This window comes from Patiria miniata, unplaced genomic scaffold (assembly GCF_015706575.1).
Source record: "Patiria miniata isolate m_02_andy unplaced genomic scaffold, ASM1570657v1 HiC_scaffold_3, whole genome shotgun sequence".
Classification (NCBI taxonomy): domain Eukaryota; kingdom Metazoa; phylum Echinodermata; class Asteroidea; order Valvatida; family Asterinidae; genus Patiria; species Patiria miniata.
In genome coordinates this window covers 13924529-13951325 of record NW_024037069.1, presented here as the reverse complement: position 1 = coordinate 13951325, position 26797 = coordinate 13924529, and the positions used below count along the sequence as shown (strand labels likewise).

General features: G+C 39.7%; 1 protein-coding gene across 1 annotated transcript in view; it reads right to left on the bottom strand.

Annotated features, from left to right (window-relative positions):
• Positions 1-1068: 1068 nt before the first annotated feature.
• The window catches only part of LOC119736487 (plexin-A4-like), a 32941-nt gene continuing 7212 nt past the window's right edge, over positions 1069-26797 (bottom strand). Inside the window, exons 4-27 of the mRNA XM_038210503.1 lie at positions 24669-24784; positions 20256-20385; positions 19194-19350; positions 18589-18688; positions 17645-17759; positions 16894-17028; positions 15952-16053; positions 15394-15487; positions 13285-13466; positions 12729-12883; positions 12331-12457; positions 11506-11651; positions 10824-10988; positions 10410-10518; positions 9997-10275; positions 9441-9617; positions 7180-7396; positions 5082-5237; positions 4577-4660; positions 3846-4024; positions 3364-3473; positions 2810-2972; positions 1701-1837; positions 1069-1348 (exon numbers count right to left, since the gene is read on the bottom strand). Coding sequence (XP_038066431.1) covers positions 1249-1348; positions 1701-1837; positions 2810-2972; positions 3364-3473; positions 3846-4024; positions 4577-4660; positions 5082-5237; positions 7180-7396; positions 9441-9617; positions 9997-10275; positions 10410-10518; positions 10824-10988; positions 11506-11651; positions 12331-12457; positions 12729-12883; positions 13285-13466; positions 15394-15487; positions 15952-16053; positions 16894-17028; positions 17645-17759; positions 18589-18688; positions 19194-19350; positions 20256-20385; positions 24669-24784 — 3435 coding nt within the window. The 3' untranslated portion in view covers positions 1069-1248. The remainder of the gene's footprint in view (positions 1349-1700; positions 1838-2809; positions 2973-3363; positions 3474-3845; positions 4025-4576; positions 4661-5081; positions 5238-7179; positions 7397-9440; positions 9618-9996; positions 10276-10409; positions 10519-10823; positions 10989-11505; positions 11652-12330; positions 12458-12728; positions 12884-13284; positions 13467-15393; positions 15488-15951; positions 16054-16893; positions 17029-17644; positions 17760-18588; positions 18689-19193; positions 19351-20255; positions 20386-24668; positions 24785-26797) is intronic.

Here is a 26797-nt window from a genome sequence, read left to right as displayed (position 1 = left end):
CATGCTTGGCCGTGGATTATACTACTCTGTACGTATAGTATAAACCAATCATGAAGTGAAGGCTACAAGTCCAGAATATCCGGCGCCATCCTGGTAATAGTCAGAGCGATCGTTACACAGTAACGACTTGAGAAAAGTTTCCCAGTTTTGCATCTCGTTTGCAACTGATAAGGTCGTCTGCATTCCCGCGCCATGCATAGTCTTGGTCCCAGACTGAATTGGCATGGATTCCCCTTTGGCAAGGGAGGTCGGTATCAACAACATGGATTTGATCGATTCTTCTTGTTGATAGAGGCCTCCACGTCCACCGCCGCAGCAACCAAACGGCGTGTTTGAAGTGCTATACTCAAACCCTTTCCTTACCCAGACTCGAATTTGCAACGGTCGCCGGCCACTTGCCCCCCCCCCCCCCTCCAAAAAAAAACCCTTCAGCAGCTGGACCCGCTTTTGATTGTTAGAGACTAAAGCCTATAAAGACAACGGAAAATATTTCAGCCATCAAAGACACTCTATGACAGAAACTGCAAAAGAGGTGTAGCAATAAGTTTACATCTGATTACAATTAAAAGAAAAACCAATCAAAGCCATGCATTTCAAAAAATTGTAACTAGTGAAACTATTTCGCTAAGTAAAACCTAGCTAGTACAAAATAATAAGTCGCATCTCGCCAATGGTTCAACAGAATGGCATACGTCATTTTTACATCGCACTAGTTACTATAATGTTTAGCACAATTACGTACTATCACGTGATCACGTACCATAGCACTTGTCTAGTTGCCCATGCAGCTCAAATACCTAGCTATTAAACTAATACATAGCTAATTTAACATATCCACTGCAAGTTGAAATTCAGGATAAATTTGACAGGCAAAGAAAACTACATGATTGGTAGGCCTTATGTCATAATATAATAATATATAATATAAAAACTGATTTAGCAGATACTAATCTCTATCTTGACAATTGGATAATATGGGGTGCTAATAATTTTACCCTTGCATATATATGTATTTTTATTCATCCTCATGCATTAGGTACTTGATTAATATGTATGTATGATAAGTAATATTACGCTATATACGCTACATGGGCGTATTATAAAAAGCATAACAAGGCATATCAAATATTATCAAGGCCTAGGCTATAATGGTAAGAGCAAGCAGTCAGGCGGTCGAGCTATAACTTTGCTGGTACCTTCTGTAATCACCACCGTCGGCTTTCCTATAGTGGCCCACTCTTCAATTCTTCACGCGTGGGTCACGAGTGGTTCCAGCTCCTGGACTATTTGACCGAAGGACCATCGCTTCTTCGCGGAGTCCAGCCAGCAGTGTCGCATGATGGCAGATCTAGACAAGACCAAGAAGAAAGTTAAACACCGTCAGCTCAGACTGGTGTTCTAGAGTCGATCAGATCTAATAGCATCAGGAGCGACTAAAGTCGACCCAGAGTGTAATGCTATTTAAATTTCAGACGAGCAAACTTTGTTTTCACTCTGGAGTCGTTTCGAACGACTGTAGCAGGCTTTTGTGTGAAGTCACTCCTAACTGTTCAAATCGTAGAAATAGTTTGGTTCATCGCGACACTGGAACGCCAGCCTGAAATAGATGTTATTATGTTGACAAGGTTAGAACTCGAACTGTAACTTTCATTTTTGATGGCAATTGTCAAATTGCATTGAACAGGAGTAGGGTTACTCACATCTTTGTAGGGCAAAACCTAGGTGGGTTCATACGCTGGCCTTGCTTGAGATACGAGTGCACGTCCCTGTTGTGAATATCAGGGTAGGGCGTTCGACCACGAGAAAACAGCTCCCACAGAAGTACCCCGTAGGACCACTGAGAGGAAGACATTTGAAAAAGGGATACATTTTGTTAATTGCGGTAAGTCAGACGAGATTTTTTTCTTGTAAATTGGTTCAATATTTTAAACACTGTGACGACATCGGAACAGTGCGTTATTATTTCCCGAAATAAAAAGAGGAAAAGCTATACGCCTGCAATTGAAGAAGGGACCGTGATTATTATTCACAATTGAACTGAGCCACTCATACGTTTATTTTTCCCACTATTGGTATATCAAACAGTAGCAAAATATACAGGGGTCTTTAGGGGAAAAAAATGAACTCTCAAACTCCCTCTTTTTCACAGTTTAAAAAAAAAACATATACGATATCGATACACAAATAGAGAGTATGCTTCATTAGCTTTTCAACACCAAAAAAAAAACTTTAAGATCGGATAAATATTCAGAGAAAGTACCGCTTGTTCATTTTGTCCACGGCGACTGACATTTTGACTGCCGCAATAAGAACACGGGCCGAAACTTGCATTTGTGAAAAAGGCTAGTAAGTAGAGGGCAGAGACAGAGCAGCACAGTAAACATCCAAGAAGTTAACCAAGAGTCCTTTTCAGGACAACCATTACTTCCAAAAGGATATATGACCATTGTTGCAAAAAAGAAAAAACAAATAAAGAAAGAAAGATTAAAACATCACAGAAAGCAAAACTACCCTCACCCCAAATCCATTACGGACAAATTGAAAAATCGCCACTTATTTCTAATCGATATTTGTGAGGTAAGCTGTGAAAAAGAAGGGGGGTTGATGATTCGTTTTTCTTAGACACCCTATAGAACGACCTACGGCCGATATTTATACATCTGCCGGGTTGTTTTTGTTTTGTTTTTCATTTAAAATATTTCACCAACAAGGATATGAAAACATTTAACACATATGAAACTATTTTCAACGAGCAATATTGATGAGTAATAGAAAACTATATAAAATGTAATAAGCAGTACAGACTTACCACGTCCGTTTTGGTGTCATACACCTTACGTTCCATTGACTCTGGTGCCATCCATTTGATGGGTAACTTGGCCTGTTTCTCCCCGCTGGTGTAGTAATCGGACTCGTCCAGATCTCTGGACAAGCCGAAATCCGCTATCTTTGCGACAAGCTTGTCATCGACCCTTGAATAAGGAGATTTATTTGGCTTAACTCCTGCATATCCAACTAAAATATAGCGGACTTTTGGCACACTTTGTGAAATATGCCGATCGATGTTAACAGGTGCTGATACAAACGGTGTAAATACAATTATAACATGACACCTCCTGCGGTATCATATAAACATATATATAAACAATATTGCAACTTAATGCGGTTACATTGACCACTGACCAAATTTTTAGGTCAAAAGGTAGGAGATTTGAGAGAAAATTTACCAAAGCTTTAGCTTACTTAACTGCTCTTTCCTCACTGACATCATTACTGTGCTATTTTTAGGGGGGAAAAACCGTAAAGCGTGATGTTCGTTAATGTATAATGGGGGCTATTATTTGGTAGAATTCGTGATCTTACAGGCAGTTTCTCGCAGCTAAATCCCTGTGGACGAACTGTTGTTCAGCGAGGTACTCCATACCCAGGGCCACGTGATAGGCAAACATGGTCAGATGCGTGTGAGTCAAGTTCTATAGAAACACAGGAGACAAACGGGAGAGCGTGTTCCAACGACGCAAATAAAAGCAAATGCCAAAACGCAAAATTGTTATGTTAAACCAATATTTTCAAGATTGAAATTCTGATTGAAAGTTAGAAATCTAATCGCTATAAATTATGAAAATAACATACAAATACTTTAGCTTTGGACTTTAGCTTTGGGTTAAGTTGATTTTGGATTCACGTCTTGCTAATTCTTTATCCTGGTTGGCTAAACACGGTCACGTGGGGGTTTACTAACACAAAAACGTAGTGACTTTGTTTTCTGGTCAAATGTTGTACAAGTTTTAAATGAGTGCAGTTTTGCTCGTGGATGTTAAGAATCAAGGGGGGAACAGATCTACCTGTTTTTGCTTCACTAAGAAAGATTTCAGGTCACCGTTTGCCATAAAGGGAATTACAATGAGTGGCTGACCCGATCGGTCAAAGGTCAAGCCAAGCAGCTTCAGTACGTTGGGATGATTGAAGCTCTTCATTGACAATCCTTCCTTCAGGAATTGGACGACTTTGGGAGGATCTGGATCTGTGTTTGAATAGGTTATATTTTTAACCGAATGAGGGCGCTATACAAATTCACATATTCTGGGCACCAACACACACACAAAATCATGTTTTGAAGCAGTAAAGTAACTTAACAAAAATTGTTTAAAAAAAATAAAAAAATTGTTGAGCTTTAGCAATTTGTAATACCATCGATTTACGTATATTTACATCCCTGAAATGGGGCCGTAATAGCGCCCTCGTTCGCCCAAGAATACGATCATTTGAGATGCATCACATTGTACTTAAATGACCCAAAGGGTTTATCAAAACAGGTCATTTGAAAGTATTTTCAATTTGTAAACTTCAGCACTCTTAGTCTGTTAGTATGTTTACATCATCGGCTTCCATGAAGATGTTTCTCAAATCCTAGTCATGGATGACTGAGCGCAATTGGTTTCAAACAGTGACGAGCCCAAGACTCGCCGACCAAGCCTGGACTACCACCAGAATTCCGCTCGGATGTGGGAAATTGGAAACACTAAAATTACAGCTTGATAATAATGAGTAATTGGGACGATACATTGCCACATACCTTCTACCGTCTTAACGGCCACAATGCGTTGTTCTCCGGATGACCAATTGTTTAAGACGGCTCGATAAACTGTCCCAAAAGCACCTGGAAGAGCGAGTTATTGGGGTCAATAGTGGTGTATTTAATTACATGCATTAGTAAACAATGAAAAAATAGGGAAATGAAAAACATGATAATTTGTATCCTTTCCATCAAATGATTGCTATGTCCTGCGCCAATTCAGCAGTTGATGCACCCAAATTTGTAGACGTAGCTGCACAACGGCAAAATCGAAAAGCGGGGGGAGACTCACTTTTTTAGGCTTGGGGTGCTTTTTTCCCTTTTTTCTTTCCTTTCTATGATATAGAGCTATTCCAAGCATACCCGGAAAGAGCAGAAGGTGGGTAAACAACAGCATCGATCTATACACGGTACATTTCTTCACTCCTGGTTAACAGTTTTTAAAAATCGACTTCTGAGTGGTGGGTTAGGAAGCATGTTCCGTTATTGTTCCTAATATGTTTACCCTGCCCGAGTTTATCCCCCATTTGTAACTGGCTGAACTTGATCTGTGCGTCCTCGGCCGCAATTCCCGGATAAGGCTGATGGACGTTGGCGGCGCTCGTCCCTGCCGATGTCGGGAGCTCCAGTTGCTGCCCATCCGACTCAGACGTCGTATTCTCTGTGTGTACGAACATGTTTCAGTTTTAATACTGTTTTTTATGACAATCTTTTTGAGATATTGTGGACACAATGGAGGGCGTTATTTAATTTGATTAAACTCTTTTTCTGTTAATAGCGCCTTGGCATTGTAATTTCTCACTAAATGTTCAGTAGCTTGGAACAACCAGTACAGAAGAAAGAGGAAAAAGCTTTGAATTAAATTTCCACATTGAAATTAAATAAGATATATAATTTTTTTTTTCTTTATGAGATATGATTCCGGTTTCATTTCTGAAAAACAAATCCACGAAAACAAAATGTCACACAAAGTGACCTTTTTCAGGATGTCACTGTTTAGTTTAAGTCGTCATATTTTTTATATTTTAAAATGACTTCCGTGTCAGATTGGACGTTGTACAAAACAACACTGAACTTTTTATTGCATGTTGCACAGTTGAATTACACAACATATAGACCTGGTAGACAAGGGCAGTAATAAGTTAATAATTTAACTTAAACGAGTAGAACTTTTATGTACAAAATAGCTGATCATACTAAAAACCGAAACCGATACCATTTGTTTGTTTTTAATTTCAAGTGCAACGTCTTGGCTATAACTCCTGATATTTTGTCCTTCCTTTCCTTAGTTTGTAAATATGAAGAAAAATCGCGTAAGTGAAACAAACAAGACTTGCCTAATCGATCTGTATCCGAAAGTCTTGACTTACCTCAGCTATAGTCGGTCAGTCGGTCACATGACATGTGATGACTTCATCGTGAAGGCAATTTATGTCTATATTAACCCCGATCTAGGTACATAACAAGTTACAACCATATCGGACATATAGATCCCTAGATAAAGGCATTTGAATATGACATCACATGACATTTCATCATGACGTCACATTAATTTACATCTATAACAAATCCCGGTACGGGTAAACACCACGTTACAACCCAATCAGACCTATTATATAAGGTGTCTCAAAATAAAATAAATCCAATTTTAAATGTAAATTGTCAGAAATTTACTGAATATTGCAGAAAGAGGAAACTACAGGGGAAAAGGCCAGGACGTATCCTTTACCAAACGATATTAGTTTTATTGCACATTGTCATTGTCTCTATGAAAGAGGTCAGAATCAGCACTGTGATAGGTTAGGTCACTAGAAAAATGATGATAGGGACAATGATATTGTGCTTCACTGGTGGACAAAAGTTAGCCATTTTTTTGGCGTTCGTGAGATATTGCGATAATCTTCTTTTTTAAATGGATAATCTACATAAACGTTTATAAATCACATAATGTCGTCATGATGACGTTTTTGTACCTCAATTTTCCTCTATAAAACATTTCTCCATAATTACGAGCATGAAAAGTTTCAACACAATCGACCTCGTAGTTCTGCAGATATAGGCCATTAAAATACACCTTTACACCTTTATGTTGTCATCACATGACACGTCATCATGATGTCACTTGTCCAGACACAAACTTTACTATCGCTTTAATGGCATGTCTATGTTAAGTTTCATCTGCACATGACTTAGTTCAATGGCCAAAGAGGCCTCCAGAAAAGACCAGTAAAAAGTCTATGGTATTTGGGATAGATGGCCCATAAAAAAAAGGAAAACAATAGCAAAGATTTTTCTGCAACGCTGCGGAAAATCCGAACAATCAGGAGAAAAACATAGGCTGTTCCGCAGAAGTTGCGAAAAAGCAAAAAAGAAATCTTAACGAAAACAAAAATCCGTTTCGGAAAGAGGTCAGAAATAGCCAACTAGCCCTTCCTCTAAGAATTATCGCTCTTAATCAACACCAGGCTACACAAAAAAAATGTGTTGTCAACTCAAACATTGATGTGAAAGGCTAGCATCATTCCTAGCCAATGTAGGAGTCCTTATATATAATAAGAGTTACAGAAGCTCAAGAAAAAACAAATGAAGTCACAGTAACTCACCCATTCTTAGATCCTCCGCTTGCTCTACTTTCTCCATCTTTATCAACATGTCTCCAATCTCCTTCTGTTTGCCCCTCAGCTTACGATATAGGAAGAGAGCCAGTGCCACGAGAGCCAGCGCTACGGCCGCGGCAGCGATGCCTATGTACAAAGCGATCTCTACACTGGTAATGTATCTGACGTAGCCGATGAAAAAATACCGTCGGCTGTGTAGTACCTGCGATACAACGATAACGAACGAAAATTTCGTAATTGTTAGTACGGCAGGAGCAATGGGTTCCCATGCACCCCCTAAAATAAAATTCTAAGATGATTTTTTAGAATCCCTAGGACATCGGATTAAAGAATGTTGATGTTGCCAGCGAACAAAAATGTCCCATGATGCCCTAATTTGCATATTTCAAAGATGGCCGCCGTGCGAATAATTAAAACGCGAAGTGTCATAATGTCAGTGACTAATGAGCCGATTTTGATAATCTTAGTGTCAAAATTATGGATTTTTGGGATGCTGAAATGATTTTCGAGGTTTCTATAATAGCGGGAGGTCAAGGTCACGTGTTCGGCGAAAGTCAAGGTCATTTTGGTAAAAAAAAATGCGCCATTTTCATTTTCCCACCGGCATTATATTTTTACCGTTGCTCCCATAGATATGGTGATTGAGGTCTACTTATTTTCTAACAAATTTTCCACATTATCCCAATTACCAAATCCATTTAATAAAAAAAAAACGTGGCATTTTATTTTGGAGTTATGTCTCAATATTTGACCCCACCCCCTAAGTTTTGGATATTGAACCAATATTATGAAAATCTTAAATATGGCCAGTGGATAAAAAGCTTACCGTTATATTGATCTTTTAGGGTCATGGAATCGATTGATGGCGGTTTAGAAGTAATCGGAGGTCATTTTCTTGCTCCAAAGACAGGGGGTCAAGGGCATTTTATTTAAAAAATACTTCATTGTTATCATTTTCCGACAAAGTGTCCAACTCCCATTGATGTGGTAATAAAAGCTTATTGTTCAGAATTTTTTCTTAATAACCGAAAGACAATTTTATGTCAACAATTACGATTAATCTTGATCTTGTAGGTCATGAGATGTCGAGGTCTTCATCATTGTGTTCAGGCCATCTTTAAGGTCATAGGACGGGAGAAATAAGTACAACTTAGCGCATAGACCTCGTTGCAAGTGACGAACATTATTACTTTAGTAACTCCTGAATCGGTCATTACAGAACGACTACTGAGCTATTTATAACAAGTGACGTTGTGGCGAAGTCTAAGGGACAGAGTCTCAGAATTCATGAAAACATCATCTTGGTCTATCTCCATAGCCTCCTATACCGCTTGCTACTTCGCTCTCTTGCTGGCCCTCTTCATTTTCAGCAGCATCAGTGTCCAAAGGATCAACGATTGATGGGGGCAAGATAGGGAAAATTGACCAGACAGGCTGCAGTATCCCTTTAACTGTCTTCAGCCACGTACCCTATAGACCCTCCTCATACGGTTGGGAGCCTCAAAATTAGGGTCAGCAGCACGCCTGCAGCCGGCCGGCAAGACGGTGATTGACGTGCTGCACATGAGGAATGAGTGAGTTATGGTAGGGAGGCAGGCGGACCCTTGTCAACCTTCCACTTGAAGTTAAGCTTGTGGTCCTCTCCCTCAGCAGCTTGCTCCTCACAGACTCACGCGCTTTATCAACTACTAAGATTGGCTTGGTATAGCCGTGGGATTGATTATATGAGCTGCTGAAAACATCTATCCATTTGCTCAAGTACGTACACTAGTTTGCATCGGTTGCAATGTGTTATCAACACTCCAGACTCTTCAACCACTTAGTATTAAATAGGACTGAGAACTAGACAAGGGCAACATAAGAAGCCCCAAGATGCCTGCGCCAACCTACTGTATGCGCCAATAATGACTGACCAATATGAACTCCATACATATCAACTTCCTCAGTGGTAGAAATGGAAAAACAGTCCTATTGTTATCCCTTGCTCACTTTACTGTCCATCCACTTGACCAACAAAATTTGCAAATACTGAAGTGTATCGGGGGAGTTTATTAAAATTTGGAAACCAATATATTACGAGTATAGCGTCATTCTAATTTGTGATATACATGTGTAGCTAGCAGCAGGTACTTCACTTAACCAGTTAGTCCCTTTACCGCCCCAAACCACCCCAGCAAAGTATGTATTTTTCATCAGGGATCAGTGTAGTGCATGAGCTAAATGATGATCAATAGACATGTACTCACATATACAGCAGGCAGTTCTACGCTGGTCCGGTTCCCCTGATAGTCTAGGGGCTCTGGTTCCAGCTCTGGGGCCTCACATGTCAAGATGGAGCTGTCAAAGACTTCCACGCTACATTTCTGTGTGCCGATAAACACTCGCACCTCCGTCGAAGTCTGCGCATTGTCGAGGTCACTTCCCTGGATGCGGTCAGTTACCATGACAACAAGAAGAGGACAATGTTGGGAGAACCTAACCACTCACACATAAATGTTTTACTCATTTTGATGAGAGTATATTTTTAAGTATTAAAACTTTTTCATTAAACTGAGTCACCGTTTAAAATACGTAAGTGTTCCCCCAGTAACTACAGCATAAAATTTGGCACTGATAGTTATCATATCTCAAGGACTAGCAACAAAGTTTGGCTTATGCAAAAGGATCTCCAACTAGGAATCCTGTGTTTACGGAAATAGCACAACATTTCTGTGGTATAAGTGATATCTTAAGCGCCGTAGGCTGTAGCGGAGCCATGAAATTCGGTCGTCGTCGTCGCAAATAAATTAAGGTTGTACCTACCCTAATTGTGATCTTGGTGCCATCCAGCTCAAGGATGTTACCATCTCCTATGAAGCGATCAAAGACAGGGTCCGGCACGAATTCAAACTGGAAGCCTGGGGGCGCTTGGTTCTCTGACCACCTCAGCAGACTGGCCACGTCTGCCATGATGAAACCGATGATGGGTGAGGGCGCTGTTTGGCGCTTGCTGCGGCCACTAAGCCTGACTCCGTAGCTGAGGGCTGAGCTTAAGTCTGGAGTCTCACAGGTCATGTTGGTGTCACTGATAGCTTGGCATGGCTATGAAGATGGGATAAAACAAAGCTTGCTCAGTGTAGGAAGATCAGTCACGGAAATATCAAGGCCAAACTGCCTCAGAGTCCGTGGTTTCCAATTGTAAACGCATAACTGTAGCAAATGGAATACAACTTTACCTTCTGAAATGTCAAGGTTGTGTTGCCATCCGTTTCCAGTGTGCTGATTATCTGTGGGGTCTGTATCTGTAGGAAGTTACGACCTGTCACATACACTGTTCGGCCACCCCTGTCCACAAACAAAATCAGTATCTTATATCTGTTTTTGTCCTTCGCCGACGTGTGTCATAAACACTCTATCCTCGGTGTTTACAGAGGACTTCCAAGAAAAAAATCACAAGCTTGCTCAAGTGGGACTTGAACCCACGACCTCCTGCTTAGTGGTGCAGATGTCATACCACTAGACCACTGAGTTTTCTGGGGTTGACTGGGTTGTTCAAATGTTTTCTGAGGGTTTCAGAATGTTTTAAGTGTACATTGTATACCATCATGTGTACCAAATAAGTCTGACTAAAACACACTTATCGCACTTACGACATGACACTCCTTCGTGGGTTGATATCAGTGATATTTGGGTTGGGTTTATAGGTGAACTCTGCTTCTGATCGTCTCTGAGCACTGTCAAATGTCAAGAAGACCCTCCCTGCATCGCCCACGTAAGAATTTGTGGTGCGACACACCACTGCCTCCTTGCTTAGACTAAGGGAAACAAGATTTTAAAATAACGTTACAATGGAATACGACAATTTTAAAACATCTGAGGTGTTTCAACGGCCAAGAAACAAATTTGAAAAACACTAAAAATGTTCGCTAGTCCAAACAGCTTGTTAAAAAGGAATGAAGTGATGCATGCATGGGCTCTGTTAACAAAACGCCTCTTTTAAGCCGTCTTTACAATGAATACGAAGCAGTCTCGAGAAGGCAAAGCTTTTGTTTTGCTGGGAAATTGGCAAAGCTATTAGAGTTTACTCATTCTTGGCTAATTTGTCCTCGTCTTCAACTTCAGTCAGGCTCCAGCACGGCGTCCCCTGACTTGACAGACGCCAGTGAACTATTGGGTTGTTTCCTGCTATATAGACGCCAGATTTTGTCTCACGAGGCCAATGTATGTATTTTCACCGGATTTGAACCAAGCAGGATTCACAAGACTCTTGGGCTTGAGATGAAGACCAAACTGGAGACAAAGGCGGGGGTTTGTCAACCTCCAAAGCCTCACCTTTCCCTGTCGATTCGACAAGTCACGTCGTCTGCAACCATTGCTTGGATGTCCCTGCCTGTGTTCAGGTCGGTTCCTTCGATGGTGACCACTGTACCACCATCGGCAGGGCCAACACTCGGACTGAAGCTAGTAATCATAGGATCCTGTCAACAAAACAACCAAATTTTAAAAATGTGTTGAAAAATGTTTGACATAGAAAAAAATAAGGTAACGTGCTCATCAAACAAGGGGGAAATTGAATAAGCCCATACTTTAAACGGAATGTTCAGCTGAAGGATAAAATTGAGAATTCAGTTTTGAATCGTTCACCTTCAGAATGTTGTTCTCATGCTCGACCGACTGAGCTATCCTGTCTTATGTTGGCAGTTACCCATTTTTTTCATATTTTTGTTCATGGGGTGCTTGTACATGTGTCACATAGCAAGGGTCAAGGGATCCAGATTTAATTAGGCAAAACGTTCATGTACCAATTCAAATGTTTGAACATTTAACCAACACTTTTCAAAGGCTGTCCTCTGACCCAGTATGTGTGTGTTACGTGTATGTTAGGCATGGAACGTTGATCTTGGTCCGGAGTAAATTTCAAGACTTTTAAAGTTAGATAGGACCATATACGCTTTGTTCCAACTTTAAAGTATGGTTTTGCTTAAACGTTTGGGAAAAGCTGGCAATAGATTTTTAAATTATTTATCATTTCACCCTCTAGGAACTGTACTACACTGCACTTCATAATATTATGCATTGATGAATCCATACAACCATAGAGGCTCGGGCAGTTTGGGACGGTACAGGAAGTTATACGGGTTATTTATCCAAACTTACCGTGTAAGTGAACATAACGTCCCCTGTGCTTGTCAAGTCCGTGCTGTCTGGAGGCGCAACAGGGGCGACGGAGACAGTGATAGGTTGAGAATCACCTAGGCTCATTGCTGTAGTCCTACAACGTACACTGTAATGAACGGATTTGGATTAAGTCAGGGTTACGTTCCATTAATTGTATGCAAACAACGCAAACGTTGCCAGCGATGACCATTTGATAAAGAACTACTCAAGTTAATGTACATGTATTTAATGAACTACAGAGAATTTATAAGGCGCACAGTATCTGGAAGACCATTTAAATGCGCCGGTCACTAGCAAATCACTGTGGTTCAAATGACTGTGGTTTAAACATGTAACAGCTCATTTTTGTCAGGTACAAATTCAAACCAATCAGATACCTTCGTCCAGTGATGTACTGGTCACCTAACCCAGTCAGATCACATGACTGTTGACCGATCATCACGCTGCGGACGTCTTCAAATCTTCGGCCAATGTTGGTTCCTGTAATTTCGATGACGGTGTTGCCTTCTATTGGTCCCGTTGCAGGCTCAACCTGTGAAATTCAAAAATCAAATATATGTATGACAAATGTTGTCAACAAATCTTACTCGAAAGGTAAACCTTTTCAACTACTTGATTTACATCTACAGATATAAAATTTTCATCTCCTTGATGCACATCTCCATATCAGTTTGTTGTCATTGTATCAAATCAGATCCAAATTTAACCTACTAGCATCTATACTATGTATAGGCAGGGCGGATTGGGTCGGTACAGGGAGTAACAGGCGAGACGAGTTGGGGCGGTACAGGGAGTAACCGGTGAGGTAGTCTGCGGCGAAGTACAGGGAGTAACAGGCAGGGTGGTTTGCGGTAGTACAATTAAACCATGGAGCTATTAAACACATTGTTTGATGGTTAAACATAGAAAACAATTGATAGAATTGAATGTAACCTTCTGTAGAGCAGGTGCAGGGCAGGAGTCACTGGGGTCGCGGGCTCCACTGCTACACATAGCATCATCTCTGAATGCGCACTGACTACCACACCATCGACACTCCAGCTCAGGTCTCGCTGTTTCGTTGGACAGACAGCGACTACAGTCCTGTCGATCCACATCACACTTGTAGAGTGTCACTGTAAAGAACAAGGTGCACGGAGAGGAGACTTCAGTAAGTCTATAGACCTCATTTTTGTTATCACATTTTGAATGGCATATGAGCCAATGCCTGCGCACTAAATACTTGCACTGAAATTTACGTCAACCTTGAGACGCAGTCATTGTGACAATATTTTGAGGCGTTCGAATATTAACCCACTTTCATATTAAAACACCACGTGTTCAGTTTGGGATAACATGACAGATAAATGCAAAATATTTGACAGTATGCAATTAAAAATCTAACAGATTGTCTTTTAACTTGTAAAAATGTACATTTATGGGTTTTTTTAAATATCAAAAACAACTTGAATACTATACATCAATATAGACCCCACGAAATTAGGTATGTGACATTCGCACTACAGGCTGATTATGAGGGTTTTTTTAGTTCAGTTGCCGTATTTTCCCGAAATGTACGTTTGCTGTACAGTATATTCCTCAGATTTTATATAGCATTGTGGACAACTTTTTTCTAGAAAAGGAGGCCTATTTATTGTCCACAATATTCTATTTATTGTCCACAAAATATTTGACAGTATGCAATTAAAAATCTAACAGATTGTCTTTTAACTTGTAAAAATGTACATTTATGGGTTTTTTTAAATATCAAAAACAACTTGAATACTATACATCAATATAGACCCCACGAAATTAGGTATGTGACATTCGCACTACAGGCTGATTATGAGGGTTTTTTTAGTTCAGTTGCCGTATTTTCCCGAAATGTACGTTTGCTGTACAGTATATTCCTCAGATTTTATATAGCATTGTGGACAACTTTTTTCTAGTAAAAGAGGCCTATTTATTGTCCACAATATTCTCCAGTTAGTTCTTACTGATATAATGGCTACAAACAAAATTTTATGGAATTTTACATCCGGGAGATGGATTTTGCATCCGGAAGATGACAAACTAGTTCCCTCGGCTTCGCCTCTGGAACTAGTTTGTCAACTTTTAATACCTCCGGGAGCTATAACGATGTCCACCCTCAAACCATGTTATATAAATATAACATGGTTTGAGGGTGGACCCACATCGGTTTGAGGCGATATCCCACATCGGAAATTCGAGATAAAAGGAATTAGAAAACAAAATTTCCGAAAATATTGGTTTCATGAGTAAATTGAAGTACATTCTTCCATCGTTCATTCTGCGTATACTGTTCAAGACTAGGCACTTACATGATCAGGAACATGTTACACTTTTTTACGATCCCATAACCCTACAGCGTTTAAAGGAAATGGTAACGCACTGGTCCAGCAGCTTAGCTTATCAATCAAACGTCAAATGATTTGGGGGGTTGTCTCCTATTTATCCCCGTTTGTTCGTAAAAGTGTGTCTAAAAATAAAGGTAAGAAAATAAGGGGCTATAATGAAAAAACAACCATCAAACTTGCTTTTTTGAGGATGTATTTTTTCGAGGGGGAGAAGGGGGACCGGCAATCACACGCTCTGTTCATAGAACATATATATCAATATAGCGTTAAATTCTTGAACAAAGCTCAGATATTTGTCCTTTTTACTCCCTTTTTTTAAAGTTTTGACTCAAAAAAATATTTACGATTGCGAACAACAGTCTGGTATTACGTCTTGTTTAAAACCGGTCGCTGATAATGGGCGTGCATACCTATGTGAATCCGCAATACCTATGTTTTCCAATACATATGTTCCCCATAACGATTACCCTAACCCTAACCCTAACCTTTAGGATTTGGGAACATATAGGTATTGAAGAACATAGGTATTGGGGAACAAGGGGTGGACCTTGCCGTTCTCGTCGACCACGCCCCTATCGGGATTTTAAACCAGATTTTAATACTACCCCGACACACCATTCACGCTTTTGGATCATATAAAATGCATGCCGTGTAATTAACACATGGAGCAATTTTGTGCGCTTACCCGTGAAGCCGGTACTGTCATCCAGCTGTCTGTCAACGTTCCAGCTTATGCTCAACTGCACTTCCATCTCTCGATCATTCGCTGCATAAGAGTACTGACAAGAAAGTACAGCAAAAACACTCAAGACACGCAGTCGTGCGTTACAGGTGACAATACCTTCTATAGTTTTTGAGGAGCAAAGGTAAGTAAAATAAAGAAAGTAAAGTAAAGTATGTCACATGTCAATATGGCCCATCAGGCCAGCGCTTATCCCCGGTTTACTTGACAAGACTGACGACTGAGAATATTTCTATACCCCCTGGACCATAACTGGCCATAATGCCAGTACCCATTTTATACACCTGGGTGGAGAGAGGCAAGAGGGGTTAAGTGGCTTGCCCAAGGACACATCATATATATGACCAGCAGCTGGATTTAAAACCCTGACCCTCTGATCATGAGTCACAAACCATAACAACTTGGCCACCCCCTCAGAATTTAAAGTAACCTTAGCAGCACCTAAATGGATGCAATCTTCCTTTTAGAAAAATGAGGCAAGAAGATACTATGTAATCTCACCATCTGGCTGTGGCACTGAATGACGCCTGGCTGTATCACAGATGCTGAGACAATTTGCCTGGTACCCTCCACCAACAACAAACACTGGTAATCCTCAGTCACCTGCAAGGTGACAATAACAATTCAAAATGGGTTCATGAGTGGCAGCCGCATATGATTTTTCCTAAAATGAGGCAAACGAAAAAAATGCATCAGTGCAATGAGATGCACCAGTTCCAGCATTGTACCAAAGATAATTGACTAATTTTGTCATTCAGAACGACTTCAGAGTCTAGTCAATGGAAAATAGTACATAACTCTTTTGGTTTGATATGAGTTGCTCCACAGTTGAATGACTCGTGACTTGGACTCGGATTCAAGGCCGACTCGAGTACCATTTTCCGTAACTCGAAAGTGTAGTGTTGTATGAAGCAACTCGGTCACCACTGGTACACATGTAAACATGTTGACATGTAAACTCGGATGCGACCAGCTGGTGTTCTCATGTACACATGCGAACATTAACCCTTAATTTATGAAAATAAAGGGCGACAAGGCATACAGGTCATGTATATAAATCGACTTCAATGGCTTATACAATGGTTTGTTTATTTGACATGATATACATGTATTTCCAGTTAATTAGAGAAAAAATCTGACTTAAATTTGAAAGATTTACACTGTGAGGTTTTGGCAGTAGGCATGCCTCAAAATTGATTTCCAATAAACATATAAACAATGTAGTACTTCAAGTACTTAAAGGTGACTCGATCGTGACCCGGACTCGGACTTGGCCTGCATGAATCAACACTCGAACTCGGAAGACGTGACTCGGACTCGGACTCGATATTTGGTGACTTGAGTACAATACCAGTCTAAGTGGATCCCAATATTTTATTCGGCGACTTTGGAATGTCAATTTGGCACTAGTCTTTAACCATAAACCAGCAAATTGTGTTTCACCTGGGTTGCGTTTGGCAAGTTGGAGGCAGGCACCTGGATTTCTATAGGAATGCCCACTGGTACAAGCACTTCCTGTGTCTGTGGTTGCAACTGCGGGCAGAAATCCGGGCCTCGCACTGAAGACGTGTCTGGATTCTGTAAGAATAAATTCATAACAAGCAACAAAACTAAAACAGAACATAAGTTGTGAAAATTCGCACATAGGTGATTAACTTCAAGATATATTTTCTCAAATTAATGATAAGACATATTTCCTCAAAAAAGGGAACTAAAAGCCAACATAAAGGGATGAGAATGTGGAAAACAAAACAATTTACTAAATAATCGGCAGGGAGAGAAAGTTCATATTCTATGCCCGAAGAGGCTTTTGGTTGGATAATTAGTTTCTCATATAACTTATACTCAAGATGGGCGGACAAACTGTTACGCAAGTTACCGTAACACGAGTTACCTATATACAAATGTACCGTATATCCCTCTAGAGATTTCATTTTTGGTAAAGCGAGTTACCGATAACATAAAGTTCTTGCCAAACCGACGGAAAAAAAATTTTGGTGGCATCTTGTTTGTATTTAATAGTTACATAACTTCAAGGGATATTCTGAGAAAAAAATCCACCTTAAATACTTTGACGTTATGGAATTACTGATGGAAAATCCCATTTTAACGTTACGCGAGTAACGTGTGGAATGAAATTGCCATTACGAAAATATTGGAATATGAGTGCATTAGACACGAATGTTTGACTAACGTTGTTTCCCGTAATGATGTAGTCCCCCTCCGTACACTCAGCGCTCAAGTGGGTGCAGATGTTGTCATAAATACACCAATCGCAGTTCCATGGAATAGAGACACATGCGGTACAACTGCAAAAATAAAATACTAATGTTAAATTAAAAAGTAGTTTTATTATTTTCTTTCTTTTTTATTAGCGCTTAGTGAATCTGTACAGGGAAAAGGAATGAGTAGACAACAACAACAAGACTGAAACATTCATCTTCACTCTCTGGCTTTTATTATTATTATTGTTATTATTATTAGTATTAAGTCTTTTGGGGGAGCCCATTGGAGTACGGAAGCGAAGCCTGGAACCCTCATATCAACAAAGACGTGCAGCGCCTTGAAAACATCCAGCGCCAGGGCGCCCGCTTTGTATTCCAAGACTTCCGTAGGACCACCTCTGTCACACCAATGATACAAAACTTTGAATGGGACAGCCTCCAAACCAGACGTCTCCTCAACCAGTCAGTTACGTTTTACAAAATCCAGCACCAACTAGTCAACATCACCTTTCCACCACACTTCCAGTACATATCATCCTCCACTCGTCGTAACCATTCCCTATGCTACCAACAACCAAGCTCCAATGTCGATGCCTATGCCTACACTTTCTATCCAAGAACCATCAGGATATGGAACAGACTTCCAGAAGCAACCGTGTGTGCACCCTCCATCCGTGCCTGCAAGCCCATAGCACTAAACACCATCAGTGCTATGTCGCCAGCCAGCCAGAGGACTCTCTAAGCCAGTCTGCATTATTTCTTTTTCAACTCACACTTATAGTTTTGACGTACAGCACCATATTTGTTAGCACCGCACCGACCGTGAGGTCACAGTCACCCTTCCAGTTTAGCTCAGAGAGCTACTATAGGAAGTCAACCGCTGAAGACTGAAAACTGATGTAACCTTACTTACGAGGTGTGTCCGGTGCAATCGTAAAAGCTGAAAGTTGAACTTATAAACTTCATGTCAGACACTGACGAAAAAACGCTCAGCTCCAGTGTCACATGGTCCTCTGCAGGAACAAAAATAGCACGACATTGGATTCAAGGTCAATTGAGAAGACATTAAAAAAGATAATAGGCAAGGTAAAGACTATGAGGTTCATGAGGTTTTTGTTTGCTTTCAGGTTTGTGAGGCTTCCGCTCAATGAGGTCTCTGCAGCATATTGTGGTATGAGAGTTTTGCATGTCAATAACTCTACCGCGAGGTTTTTATTTCAAGGATATTATACAATTAGGTTCTAGGCTCAATGTGTCGTGAGGTACGTTTCTGGGTTTAGTAAATGTCCTATAAAACTTCTGCTGCACGTTGCACTGTTGGGACTGTGAGGTTTTGTGCGCCACGAGGTTTATGAGATTCACTGCACGTATTCCAGGAGGTTTCTAAGGCTTCTGTTCACTTCTACTTTAACAGAGAAAGTGAAAAACTATTATTTATTTTTTTTCCGAAGTCTGTTCATCCAACATAATTCTAGCAGGAAACCAATCAAGTATTTCAACAAGAAAATAAGCGGTTACCCATTTGCCGAATGAGTGGAACTGTGCTCGGAAGTGGAGTCATACACCTTATGATGTTGCCAGTGGTTTCTCCTGGAGATAGAGGCAGGTTGTTGAACTGACAGCTGTAAGACTCGCCAGCCTCAAGATCAGGAAGTTGATCAATCGTCAGTGTGATCTTTAAGAAAAGTTGAGTCAAACACTCAATCACAAGTCAGTTACAAGTAAACTCATTGTCTGGTCATAAGTAACATCGGATGAACAATGACAACTGTTTGTTCGGTCGCTTGAGACTTCTGATGATTCATGATGACTTCTGTTGACTTGTGATTGACTTGCGTTGACTTAAAATTGTGATTGTCTGGCAAAAGCCCCAGGTCTATAGATAAAAATTTATTGAAATGTCCAAAGGGCAAAACGTTGTCAACATTTGGAAACTATACTTTAATTTCAGCTGTACATTTATGGAATAATTTACGTGATTTTCACTCACAAAGTCTGTTAAAAAATAAACTCAAAACTGTCCTTTTCATGAAAGCGTTTCCTGACGTGTAATGTGCTGTTTATACCTCATCTGTTTGAGTTATTGTTTGTGTCCCTGTGAACCTTTTTGCAAACATGTATTACTCTTATTCTGGAATGGTGATATAAATTTAATGGCTTTTGGCCTTTTTTATTTAGATTTATGCTAATATGTATATTTGTATATTTTTTTTTTATTAGGAATTTTTATGTAATGCGCCCTCAAACAGACTGGTCCTGGAGAGAGCGCAATATAAATTCAATAACTTGTAACTGTTATTAATAAGGCTATCCTACTTCGCGCCATAGCTTCTTAAACAACTTCATAATATATTACTGTAATGGGTAATTCCATAAATGTGGGGTCCAGTTTTTTCCGTGTAACACCTGATAGGTATATTTTATTCCTGCATAAACTCCCGAGGGAGTCAGTTTTCAAGGGTGATTACGGATAACAAACTACCTAACCCCACAAATGTAAAATACTTGAAAGTCATTTTAAACGATTTACATGTATATTAATACAAATGTCTAAGATACATGTATATGAATATACCTTACCATTTGCTGGGGGTCTGTGATGGGCAAGTTAGCAGGCTCAATGTCACTGATATCAACACACTGAATAGCATTGTATGGAAGCCAGCGGGTTGAGATATCGGCCATCGGACACTCCCTGTGCACTGTGCATCTGTGAGAGGAAATAAGTTCTTCTTGAGAAAAGAATTAAGGCTTTCATCACAACAACATTAATTACCCCTGGCGGGGTCATGGTGCGTGTGCCCTTGGGCAAGGCACTTTGTCACTCATTGCTTCCCTCCACCCAGGAGTAAATGGGTACCTGTGAGGGCAGAGATGGTTATTGTGATTGAATTAGCTTCCTTGTGCCTAACAGGCTGCATCGAACTGTATACTCCCCAGGGAGCTGAGATGGTATTTGGAATGTTTCATGTGCCCAATGAGCAGGGGTAATAATGATGTAGCGCCTTGAGCACCAGTCCTGGTGGATACGTGCCCTTTATAAATATCCACTATTATTATTATTATTATACCCTCACAGCTATTAGCCCCTGTACTTGATGTATTACAATATTTTACATCGTGTTGAATTGTTTGTTTGTTTTTGTCATTACTATCCATAAAACCATACCAGGCGGGGTTGGTATGGGGTGCCGGGGCTTACTGATTGGGTGGCTTGGGAAAATGTTTAACATCTGAAGACATGTGCAAGAATTGCAGAAACATCTTGGAAGGGTATTTATCTGGGAAATCAAGAGGGGCAGACGCAAAGCTAGAAATTGTCAAGGACCTTAAAAAGTGCTTCAATTTTCCAATCACAGAAATTTAGAAAATTAAAACCAGAGTTTTAGTGCAATGTGTCAATATAATCAAGCCAGTGTACGCGTGACGGGATGTGACACTCATGACCCAGACCAGCATAATCTTCCTGTTTCTTTCCCGTTTGTCTGTTGGGGTTATACCGTCACCGTTTTCACGAACAGCCACATACTATATATATTATGTTGATTTTGAAGAAAAGTGTTTTCGAGATAATCGCAAAGGAAGTTTCTCATATTTTAAAACTGCAAGAAATACTACTTCGCAACATATTTGTGCAGCAAGAAAACCATCACACGATTCTACGAGAGCTGAAGTATTACATGAACCCGGTTATAAGACTTAATACAGCAGTTAATTAGTGAAAATTAGTAAGTAAAGATATGTGGCTCTTCGTGAAAACGCAAATTCAGGTTTCCGACATATTGGCCCTTTCTGTTCAACGTGTATTTCCATAGGCGCGCGTGAGTACGCGCGCGCGGCTGAAAATGTAACAAAGATATGTGGCTCTTCGTGAAAACGCAAATCTCATTTGACCTACTTTTACGTATTTCCGTGCAATTGGTTTTGTACACACTCAAAGGGCCAAAATGTATGTGGCTCTTCGTGAAAACGCAAAATGCATTTATCGAGATTTCTGCCCCTTGAAACATTAATGTAACTTAGAAATTAATGATGTTTTGCTTACAGAAACATGTCGAAATGGTTAAGTACATTGTTTTGATGCGAATATTGAAAAAAATCACATTGACATGTGGCTCTTCGTGAAAACGGTGACGAATTACAATGACACACCATTTCAATGAGCATTACTAAGGGAATAAATGTGTGCTTCGGAGGTTTTTATCACTCTGTTTAAGACCACTTAGAGTCTGGGTGCTGATAATTACCCGGGCCGGAGCCGGAGGCGAGGGTAATTATCAGCACCCAGACTCTAAGTGGTCTTAAACAGAGTGAAATTTCACAGAAAGGGAAATTTCATCAAGTTCTAAACACTCCTGTTCATAAATCGCGAGTTTATTTATCCGTAACAAAGTTAGAAGAAATATTTATTTTGGCGTGATTTTCCGATTTTATTTTCAAGTGCAAAGTGAACCCTTTGAAAATGCCCCGAAAAATAAGAAAATAATTTTCTGACAAACATCTGGCTGGGTATGTACATGTAAGTAGAGATAATAATTATTTATCAGAATTTATCAAGTTTACAGAAATTCGTAAATGTTAACTGGGAATTTTCCAAGATTTATTCAAGTGCGCCACGTTAGGGAACACTCCGCCAATTTGTGCCCAATTTCCGGACGCCACCGTTTTTGAATTTCGGATTAAATTTTATGAAACCGAAATTGTTCACAGAGGTTAAATAGCAAGCATTACAAAGGTAAAAGTACTAGTATTTTACTGCATAAATTTGAGGTTTGTCAACAAAGAGGTTTGGCAACACTACACGAGGAAAGTCGGGTAGCTTCGAAGTGCGCCACGTTAGGGAACACGACTATATAACAACGCTTATCGAAGAGACGCATACCACGCATAAGTTAAAATATGGCCCATGAACATGAACACAAAAAAGTCTGGAAATATCGCCGAAAGAAAGTCACAAAATTGGAGCATTTTAACTGTTTATTTCGTTAAAAAGGTATTTATTAATGGGTTTGTCTCGGTCCATTAACAGCGGTTACCCCCAAACCCGGTCATTATCACGCAGTGAAGACCGGCTCCTCACACTGTTATTCCCTTATTACAATGCTGTTATTGGTTTGATTTTTATTAGACCCTTCTCACGGTATCCTCGGCACGCCTTAATGGTGTAATAAATTATGTTGATGTATGACCTACGTAATCTGAATTAAAGTATCCGCAATGGAGTCATAACGATCTCGTTCAATGACGAACCACTTGGTTAATTAAGGAGGGGGTGATTAGCAATACATTGTGTAGAAGTAATAATTTTAAGGACCATAATGTCATAATACACGTGAACAAAAGCAGTAAAACGCCCTTATAATAAACGATGGTGTCCTTTAAAAATGGACCCCATTTTCAATATACAATGTTTAATAGTGATATGCTGTGTGACTTTGGCCCCTATGTCAACAAGTAATAAACATTGCACACGTATAAAGCTGCATTATAGTTTAGATGGTAACTTGTCTTTATGATAATAAACTTCTTTGCTTGGCAGTTCAATGGAATTTGACCAATTGTGGGGCAGATGACATATTGCTTTGCAGTGCCGGTTCCAGCTGGACAGCTGGGTAGTGCTATCATATAGGATTACCCCATATCACCAATGACTGGGTTAACTCTGGCCCATTGTGTAGACCAGATGAAAAAAACTTCCAGTAAATTGCCGTTCTGTATCCATTGAATAAAATTATATGTTCTCTGGGACCAGCTTTATACGCTAGCCCTGTCGTGTTTGTAGAGTTTGAAAGATCTCAATGGAGTTCGGAAAGTTAGGGTTACAGATCTACAATTTTCTGGCTGGTAAAACTCCCCACCCCCACTCATGTGTCAAATCGGGAATATTAAAACACTCTGTATGCTGGAAACAAGCAGATTCTAACATCAATTGACAATGCAATTCATATTTGTGTAGGTGCAAAGATAATGGCCTATTTTGTTTGCAACTTCCTCTAATTCAGGCAAGTTGAGGAAACCCAACCAGATGGCCGGGTCAAACACAAACATCCTGCTTGAAATGTCCTTGGTATCGAGACCGGCATGGTCATGGAGCAAAAATGGTTGGTGCCTAAAAAAAAACTTGTTTAATTCTGAAAACCGGAATCTCAAAACTCTGGGAAACTTATGGGATTTTCCAGAATTTTTTTTTTGCATCACACGCGGAGGACATTTTTTGTGGCATACGTATACGTATTTCCAGCCGTGTCCCGTTCAATTTACGATAAACTGTGTGTGTTTTTAACGTCCACAGAATGCGATGCACTGTGCGGCAGGATTCATAACTATCAACAGCTCGATAAATAATAAATGACCAAAATTTGAGATCAAAAATGTTGACCCCGAAATTCGTTCACGCATGGTCACATGAATAACAAAAACGCCCAATTTTTAAAGGACGGTTTTATGGACAATTATATCCTACATTTAAATGTTCTTTCTGATTAACATCTTTCGTTTAAAACGCGTTTGTGACCCAATTGGGCGCATTCTAGGGTGTAATATCTTAAACAATGCAGGTTCTTGAAATTAACAATCATCTGTTCTCGTACATAGTACTTTTTGTCCGTCTTTTCCAATGGCAAACCTCAAAACAGTATTTTGGGGGTTATGCCATTTATTTGCATGACCTTCATAACGCCTTTATGATTGCTAGTCCCAGAAGGTAAGTTTCGCGTCCTCTTTGCACCGGTACCTACCTCACTCACACACTTAACTAACGGACTGTCGCCGGGCAGTGCTTTCATACAGAGTTACCCCGTAGTACTAATACATGGCCTAAACCACATGCAAGGAAAAAAACTTCCAGTGAATAACCTTGAAATCTACTGAAGACTATTTGGCATGTTCTGAGACCAGCTCTTGCCTTTTCTCACTATTTTTTATTAAGTAACGAAAAAAAATTAAAGGTTTTTTGAAATGAAATAAAGCACTGTTCACCGCCCCATATCTTACTTGTTTTGTAGTGTGCACCATCCACAGTACGGGTCGCCATCCTGCCCGGAGCTGCCACCGATGCAAGACTCACAGCTTGTGTACTGACTGCAGTTTTCAACTCGCAATCTCAAAAGCTGTTGAGAAACGATCAATTGAAAAAACAAATTGTTAGAACAGAAAACAACAATCAAATTCATCCTTTTCTGGTAGATCTATTTGTTTTAAATTGAAGTAGTTTAGTCGGAAAAGGGGGGTATCGTGCACCCTCGGAAATCAATTTCTAATCAACGTGTCTAGGTCAGAAAAAATGCGTAGAAAACGATTTGCTATGTTAAAAAATTCAAAAAATGTCCCACGTATTGTTTTTATGCAAATTAGTGCCGCCATTACCGAAAAATCTATTTTTAATTATATCTCAGCCAATATTGCAGATAACTGAACGAACTAGGTGTCTAAACCCATGTTTTCAAGGTCAGAGATCACAATAAAACTAGTTTGAAAGTTACCACATGTGTCTGTGGCATAGGAATATGCAAATTAGTGCCGCTAATACCGGAACCTCATGTTTTTGGCATATCTCGGCCAATATAGCACATGACTACACCAGTAAGGTGTCTAAACCCATGTTTTGATGGTCAAGTATCATTAGAAGACCATTCACGAAGTAACCATGTGTGTCTTTGGCATGAAAATATGTAAAATATTAAGTGTCGGTTTATCAGATATTTGATTTTTAGCCAATATCTCGGCCAATATTGCACATAACTACACAAGTAAGGTGTCTAAACCCATGTTTTGAGGGTCAGGTATCATTAGAAGACCATTTACGAAGTAACTATGTGTGTCTTTGGCATGAAAATATGTAAATTCTAATTTGCCGGTTTATCAAAAAATTGATTTTTAGCCAATATTATATTCAATTTCAGCCAATAGTACAGTTTATTTTAAATATGATGGCTTAACATAAACTTTGATCATTATTGCTTATCAAAAACCCTTCTGTCAACATTAGCTGCAATATTGGCCGAGATATTGGCTAAAAATCAAATTTCCGATAAATCGACACTTTTGAATTTACATATTTACCTGCCAAGGACACGCATAGTTACTTCGTGAATGGTCTTCTAATGATACCTGACCCTCAAAACATGGGTTTAGACACCTTACTTGTGTTGTTATGTGAAATATTGGCCGAGATATTGGCTAAAAATCAAATATCTGATAAAGCGACACTTTATAATTTACATATTTTCATGCCAAAGACACACATAGTTACTTCGTGAATGGTCTTTTAATGATACCTGACCCTCAAAACATGGGTTTAGACACTTTACTGGTGTAGTTATGTGCTATATTGGCCGAGATGAGCCAAAAACATGACTTTCCGGTATTTGCGACACTAATTTGCATATTCCTATGCCACAGACACATGTGGTCACTTCCAGAATAGTTTTATTGTGATCTCTGACCTTGAAAACATGGGTTTAGACATCTAGTTCGTTCAGTTATCAGCAATATTGGCTGAGATATAATTAAAAATAGATTTTTCGGTAATGGCGGCACTAATTTGCATAAAAACAATACGTGGGACATTTTTTGAATTTTTTAACATAGCAAATCGTTTTCTACGCATTTTTTCTGACCTAGACACGTTGATTAGAAATTGATTTCCGAGGGTGCACGATACCCCCCTTTTCCGACTGAACTAAAGGGAAAATGCGTCTCTTGGGTTTTGATAATTATCAGTATACACTTTTTATGTCATCATGCCTTTTTTGTACTTGCCATACCTCACTAAACCTTTCCATAATTAGTTGGATTGTAGTAAAATGCTTCCGTTTTCACATTCAATTGGTATTGCACTTCCGGTGACGCCGGAAGTAAAGGTCAAACGGTTTTGTGCTCGGGAACCCAAACTATTGTCCTAGGCAATATCTAACTGATCACAACAAAATGAGAATGGTACTACATTCATGTGAAATGTTACAGTTCAAAGTAATTTTTAAATGTGTATCTTAAATCACTTGTAATTTGATAACTGATGACGTCATGATGACGTCACTTTTTTACATCTTCGGACCAGGGTTCGTACCAGTTTTTTTCATCATCTCGTAAACCGTATACAAAAAAGTTTTTTACTTAATTAT